The sequence below is a fragment of the Pteropus alecto genome, unplaced genomic scaffold (assembly GCF_000325575.1).
Source record: "Pteropus alecto unplaced genomic scaffold, ASM32557v1 scaffold45, whole genome shotgun sequence".
Classification (NCBI taxonomy): domain Eukaryota; kingdom Metazoa; phylum Chordata; class Mammalia; order Chiroptera; family Pteropodidae; genus Pteropus; species Pteropus alecto.
Window position 1 is genome coordinate 22,685,833 of NW_006442491.1, and position 7,829 is coordinate 22,693,661.

General features: G+C 34.7%; 1 protein-coding gene across 3 annotated transcripts in view; it reads right to left on the reverse strand.

The window, feature by feature from the left end:
- Nucleotides 1-7,829, reverse strand: part of SAMHD1 (SAM and HD domain containing deoxynucleoside triphosphate triphosphohydrolase 1) — a 44,562-nt gene that overhangs the window by 22,933 nt on the left and 13,800 nt on the right. For all 3 annotated transcript variants that reach the window (XM_025039850.1, XM_006921792.3, XM_015597188.2), the window contains exons 4-6: nt 5,334-5,494; nt 3,449-3,564; nt 1,800-1,870 (exon numbers count right to left, since the gene is read on the reverse strand). In XM_025039850.1, coding sequence (XP_024895618.1) covers nt 1,800-1,870; nt 3,449-3,564; nt 5,334-5,494 — 348 coding nt within the window. The remainder of the gene's footprint in view (nt 1-1,799; nt 1,871-3,448; nt 3,565-5,333; nt 5,495-7,829) is intronic.

A 7,829-nucleotide genomic window follows, 5' to 3' on the forward strand; every position in this document is an offset into this window, starting at 1 on the left:
CAGAGCGTTTATCGCCCCTATTCTCTCACGAATGAAGAATAATCAAAGAAAACGATTTTTCAGCTTTGATCTATCCCGACTCACCTCCTAACTCCCCAGCATTGCTGGTCTGAGAGAAACATTTCTTATTTTTCTCTTGTTTTATTATTATAGGAATGTGTCTTGCTATTGCATTTTGTGGGCTCCCGCTTGCACATCCATCACCACTGAGTACCAAGGACCCAGCAGTCACCTGAGGCCCAAGCCCTCCTCCCACATCACAGCCATCAATTCCATCTTAAACTTATTTCATAGATATGAACTCTATCTATTTGACTGCAGGGAATTGAAGAAGGATCTGATACAAGGACCCAAAGAATGTGACATAAAGGAGCTATGTCAGGATAGAACACAGAGTTAATTCAAGCATAGCCCCTCTGCGCACTCAGAAGACAAAAAGGGCTGCTTGCTTAGCAGCCCCAAGGAAAGATAATGAACAAAGGACTCTCTGGGCAATATCTGCTCCCAAGGACATTTTCTGCTGTTCCAATGGATACCATTCTCAAAAATGCTATCTGCTCCTGTAACAAAGTGCACGTTTTGCTCTCGCTCCCTTGGGAAGGCAGTTACTCCCATGATGAGCTAGTTTTGCCAAGGAGCAAGGTCACGGGATGAAGCAGCGGCTGATTCCAGGACACCCAGTACCTCTTGCCATCCCTCCAAGAGGCCTGGGAAACAGGCCCTGGCTGAAAAGACAAGATTGATGGCCTTGGCCATCTCCACTGCCTTGGTTTCAGTGACTACTGATTTCCCTAGGTAATCAGTGCTTCCAAGACATTTGGGGAGCCAGCTTTTGAAGCAACTCTCTAATAAATGCTTATTCTATTTAGCACAACTCCTGTGTGGGTCTTTTGACTGTGAGTGGCGCTGGCAGCACAAGCTTCGTACTAAGTTTCCCTCCGATTTCAATTCTACTTACATCAATTCTAAAAACAGGCGAAATGAATCCGTGTTTATAAAAAGCAGAAAGTGATGGTGGGGGAGGAGTAGAAATTGACTGAAAAGGTTCACAAGGGAATTTTCCAAAAGATTTGGAAACATTCTTATCCTGACTTGGGTAGTGGTTACATGGATGCATACATTTTTCAAAATTCACTGAACTATATACACTTAAGATCTGTACAACTTATTATATGTGAATTATACCTTTAAAAAAAGAGAAAATAGTGGTCGACATGTAGGAAGCATTCAGTACATATTAATATCCTTTTCTACTCCAGGATCCAGAAATATAATGTGACCAAAAATGGGAGTCCATCTATTTTATTTCTCAAAACTAACTTTTCTTCTCAAAAACTAATTCCAAAACTATGGGTCAGCCACCTGCGAATCCCTAATTATAAAATGGTTCAGTTAATATATATGATGAAACTTGGCAGCAATCAGTTACTTCATGGTCATACAAAATGAGTCCAAACTGGAGTTGGCCTCTTATTTATTTTATTATATAATAGTATGATAGGGTAGAAAGACCATTAAATTAGCACCTAGAAAAACTGGTTTTCTAGTGCTGGCTCTATCATTTAACAGCTTTGTGATTCTTGGTGCATCGATACACTCTGAGTTTCAACTTCATTTACATTTGTAAAAATAGCAATAATGATTCCTTCCTTACAGACTGTGAGAATCAAAGGAAAACATATATAGCAATTTGAATTTCATATATATACAAAAACTGTAATGGGGAAATATACTATAACACATCAGTGATAGCTCAAATAGTCTTTAATATATTGACTATTGAATATATGAATACATACCGTCCATTGCACATCTTGGCGAGCAAGTGGAATAAATCTTCCATCAAACATATGGGAAAATGGCCCATGACCTTAAAAACAAAAGCAGCCTTAGAACAAGCAAAATGTTTGTAAAATGATAGAAAGTGAGTTGACTTTTTTATCTTTTTAGTTCTAACTTGAATGTCAACAGAAATGAATAATCTATCAATAAAAATCTAATAATAATTCAATAATCTATCAATAATACAAAGAAGACAAATCTTTCCTTCCTACTTTGTAAAACAAGAGAACAGGAAGTAGAATTATATAGGAAAGTAAACTCTCCAGAGAGGAGTCTCTAAGTCACAAGAGCTTACATAAATCTGATGAAAGGACAGTTTTGTGTAACTTAAAGGAATGTTAATAACAAAAACTTTGGTATCTTCAGGTGGAGTATTTATATTAAAACAGCAGTTTGAAGACAATCCACTGGAATGTAGGAATAATATTAGAACTTTATTATTCTCTTCTAAAAATATCTATTTTAATGTAAATTTTATAATGTATATAACATATTTATAATAAATTACACATATTGGGGCTGTTTCTTGGGTTTTTACTGATCAAATGAGCAATCAAAAGTGGAAATCACATGTTTACTTTAGTCATAAGTGATTTTAACATTCCACAACACTTAGTAATATAAAATTTTATTGAAATACAACTCTGGAATTATCAGAATTTTTGTAGAAGTGAATTACTTGGCCGAAGAGGGAGCCCACCTGGACCAGTCCTGGGTCTTTCAGCATGTCACAATCTGTACAGAAAGGCTCATTACTGTAGTGCTCAGACTCCTGGAGACTGGCAAAGCTTTCTCAATGATTCCCTCTCAAAAGACCAGGAATCTGTTGCATTTATCATCTGGGGGTAGTATTAATTCTCTTGAAATCTGCAATACGACATGCTGAAGAGAATGCCCTACCCCTTGAAGTATCTGACTATTGAAACACAGGTGCTTCCCCTTCCCTGCCTGGAGGGCACACACAAACTCTCGGGGGCCTCTAATAGGCAGGACTGAACTATAGGGATATGGGAAAACTCCTGCGATAGAAGAGTCCAGTCTCTTGTCTCTTTGTCAAAGGAAAAGGATGATATTCTTTTACTCGCAGTTCAGTGGCCCAAGACCTCACATGGATCAGGGAAGAAAAGAAGTTCTCTAAATCTGTTGTTAATCTGCTAGGGTAGATTATGTAGTCTATGTATAAAAATGGACCTGACACAGTAACTGAAGGAAAAATGGCAATTTTATTCAATAAAAAATAAAAAAAGAAAAAAGATAAAAGATAAAAGACTAAAGGATAAAAGAAAAATCAAATTCACATCATCCTAAACACAGTAGTTAGAAAAACCTCACTATCAGGAAGTCCTTTCATATAACTTGTAGCAATGATGGGGAATTCATGGGAATTTCCCATGTTATTCATGAAAGGCTGCAAAGAAAATAAAATAGCAATGCCTTGATCTTACAAATCATTCTAGGAAGACGCAATGACACATTTATTTTAATATTAACTGAAGAATTAAAATACAACTTTCATATTTCTCTTGGTTAGTTGGATTTTTTAATTTCAAATGGAGGTAGCAGGTTATGGTTTTTCATAACTGCTTTGGCTCTTCGTACAGCTTACCGAGATCATGACAAAGCCCAGCAATCTGAACACAGAGTATATCTCGTTCACTCAACTCCAGCTCTGGTTGTCTCTCACTCAGTGCACGAACCAGACATCCTGCTAGATATGCTACGCTGCAGAGCAAAAAAACTTAAAAAGTCACTCTTGTTTGAAAGACGAGTAATACTTCTGGCCCTTAAGGCCTTTAATATGTTTCTCAAATATCATACTACATCTCAGGGGAAATTTAACAGAATAGTCTTTTTCGAAACTAGGCAGGACAATACAAACAGAATCCCAAAAGCAGGACCTCTTGGCTCAGCATCGTTAATCATTAGGGAAATGCAAAATCAAAACAACAACGATACCACTTCACACCTATTAAGATGGCTATTACCAAAAAACAAAACAAAACAAAACGAACCCTCAAAATAATAAATAACAAATGTTGGCCAGGATGTGGAGAAATTAGAACCCTTGTACACTGTTAATGGGAATGTATAATGAAACAGTCGCTGTGGAAAACAGTATTAAAAATTGAATTACCACATGATCCAGCAATTCCAATTCTGAGTGTAGATCCAAAACAATTTAAAGCAGGGTTTTGAAGAGGTATTTGCACACTCATGTTCATAGCAGCACTATTTACAATAGCCAAAAAGGTAGAAATAACCCAGTGTGTACCGATAAATGAAGGAATTAAAAAAATGTGGTAGATACATTTAATGGAATGTTATTCAGCCTTAAAAAGGAAATTCTGATACATGTTCCAACATGGATGAACCTTCAGAAAATTATGTGACATGAAATAAGCCAGTCACAAAAAGACAAATACTGTATGGTATCATTTATGTGAGTTATCCAGAATAATCCAGTTCATAGAAAGAGAAAGTTACCAGGGGCTGGGAAGGCAGGGAAGGATGAAAAATTGTTATTTGATGGATAAAGAATTTCAGTTTTGCAAGATGAAAAGTTCTGGAGCTTGGCTGCACAATAATATGGCTATATTTAACACTATTTAACTTGTACTTAAAAATAGTTAAGATGGTAAATTTTATATTCTGTGCATTTTACCACAATTTTTAAAAGAATAAGCAGGACTTCTGGCTTTGTAATGTTCACAACATAGATTGAAGATAAAATGCCTAACAAATGTTAAATGTGCTTTTAGCATTTCCTCCTGAAAGTTATTTCTGAATGAATACAGTATCTTTCTTCTCTAAACAATAAGCTCCATGAGGATAGAGACAATTGCTACCTTGTTAGTTTGGTAGGGCCAAGTAAGTTTTCAGTAAACATTTGTTGATGAATGAAGGAACATTTGAGTTGATACATGTGTTCTGGATAACTAAAAATGCTTCAAAATAAACAAACAAACAAAAAAACAAAGTAATATACTGTGAGTACTTCATGAGAATCTAGAAAACTATACAGTTCCCTGCCCATGTCCTCCTGGCTCTACATTTTATAACAGAAAAGCAGACCGAAGTCTCAACTTAGTTATACATAACGGAAGAGCCAGCTTCTCTAAGCTTGTGCTTTTCTGATTTACACATTTCCTGGTTTCAAAGGGCAACATGACTAAATTAAGACTACAGGAAATTAAATAATCAAACTTACAGGGTTAATTATAACAGTAAACAACATTATTAGCTTTTAAGTAATATGTAAACACAAATATTTCATCCTACTGACCTGCCAATAGACATGTTCACTATCTTTCTAGGAAAGATCTGCAGTGGTTTGTAACAATATATAAAAAATAAAATATAGCAAGATAAATTAAAGCCTCGATATTTTCATCAACAAAACAAGGATATTTATTACCATATTATAAAACTATTCTCTAAAAGATGAGACAATCATTTCCCATCCCAATTTCCCTCCCCAGTTCCCCTCTTACCCTAGACTATGCTCAAATCGATTGTGTGAAGCTCCCGGAAAAACATAGTAAGCACTTCCCAACTGTTTAATATAGCGAAGCCTCTGAAATTGAGGTGTGTCGATGATTCGGATGAGGAGAGGGTGGAATTCAATGTGGCCATGAATAGGATCATTAATGACCTAGAAAATGATGTTTAAATTAATGAGTAACAACAAATAACTCCATCTAAATTTTTTTGTGCAGCCATGACTATCTACAGTGCAAAGTCAAAGCCATTTAATTGTTCTCAAGAATAATACAAAAGGAAATGACAAGATATAAAAATTATCATCTTATTTAGGTATCACTACCAGAAAAATCAAGTATATTGGATCTGAGTATATTTTACTTCTTCTTAATGGATTCTAAAAACAGAAAGATAAAGATTTCAATCTTTTAAATATGTGATTTAATTAGCCTTTAATAAGTTAGTCTTATATTCAAGTCTTATATTAATATAGTCTTATATTAAACATTCATTTACTACACTCATTCAGATCATATAAGCCACATTACTACTAGCACTGTGTCTAAATTTTTTTTCTAAATATATCTATATAGAACCCATCACTAGAATACTAAGGAAGGAAAGAAGACAGGAAGGGAGGGAGGGAAGAAGAAAGAAACCCTCCTACCATAGACAAAAATCATAGGCAAGAAGGTAAAAGTCTACAGTAGTTAATATCACTCAGAAATTACTTAGTAAAGGTAAATTTCACAATTATTCATTACTCTAAGCTTAAACAGGGGCTTTAAATATAGGCAAAGATTTAATGCACCTCTGTGTCTTTAAATATACTTCTTAACTGTCCATAACTGCATTTTTAAAGAGAAAGCTACAGAATAAAAAAGAGGCCTGATAAATAATCTAATTCATGATTTTCAAACTGCTTCAAACTGAAGTTCCTTGTCTGTCTTGTTTATTGCCATATTCTCAAAACCTATCACACAGCATAGTTTGTATTTTCTATTTCTTTTAATAGGGTCTTATAGTTTTTATCATATAGTCCTTCACATGTTTCGTTAGATTTATTCCTAGGTATCTTGTTCTTTTGTTGCAATTGTAAAAGGAATTATTTTTTCCATTTCTTTTTCTAACACTTCATTATTAGAGTATAGGAATGCTATGGATTTTTTAACATTGATTTTGTATCCAGAAACTTTACTGTATTTGCTTATTGTTTCCAGTAGTATTCTTGTGGCGTCTTTAGGGTTTTCTATACAGAGAATCATGTCATCCACAAATAGTGACAGTTTGACTTCTTCATTTCCTTTTCGGATGCCTTTTATATTTTTCTTTTGCCTGAGAGCACTCACTAGGACCTCTAATGTTATACTGAATAACAGTGGCGATAGTGGACAGCCTTGTATTGTTCCTGATTTTGGCTGAAAGGTTTTTAGTTTCTCACCATTAAGTCTAACGTTGGCTGAGGGTTTGTTGTATATGGCCTTTATTATGTTAAGGTACTTTCCTTCTATACCAATTTTGTTAAGTGTTTTGATCATAAATGGATGCTGTATCTTGTCAAAAGATTTTCCTGCATCTATTGATATGATCATATGATTACTTTTAAATGTTTATTTAGTGTCTCACATTAATTGATTTGCATATGTTGAAACATCCCTGTGCCCATGGGATGAAGCCCACTTGATCGTGGTGTATAATCTTTTTAATATGTTGCTATATTTGGTTTGCTAGAATCTTATTTAAGATTTTTGCACCTGTATTCATGAGAGATATTGGTCTGTAGTGTTCTTTTTTGGTGTTGGGTATCAGGATAATATTGGCCTCATTAAATGAGTTGGGAAGTATTGCTTCCTCTTCGATTTTTTGGAAGAGTTTGAGGAGAATAGGTACTAAATCTACTTTGAATGTTTAGTAGAATTCACTGGTGAAGCCATCTGGTCCTGGACTTTTATTTTATGATAGGTTTTTGATGATTGTTTCAATTTCCATACTGCTGATCGGTCTATTTAGATTTTCCAGTTCTTGATTCAGTCTAGGAAAGTTATATCTTTCTAAGTACTGGTCCATTTCTTCTAGGTTATTAAATTTGGTGTTATATACATTTTCATAGTATTCTTGTATGATCCTCTGTATTTCTGCAGTGTCAGTCGTAATTTCCCCTCTTTCATCCCTGATTTTGTTTATTTGTGTCCTTTCTCTTTTTTCTTTAGTGAGTCTAGCCAGGGGTTTGTCCATTTTATTAACCTTCTCAAAGAACCAGCTCTTTGTTGCATTTGTTTTTTCTATCATTTTTTGTTTTTGTTTTCAATTTCATTTAATTCTGCTCTAATTTTGATTATTTCTTTCCTTCTGCTGACTTTAGGCTTCATTTGTTCTTCATTTTCTAGTTTTTAAAGATGAAGTGTTAGGTTGTTTATTTGGGCTCGTTCTCGTTTATGAAGATAGGTCTGTAATGATATGACTTTTCCTCTTATTAAATATTTTGCCGTGTCCCAAAAGGTTTGATA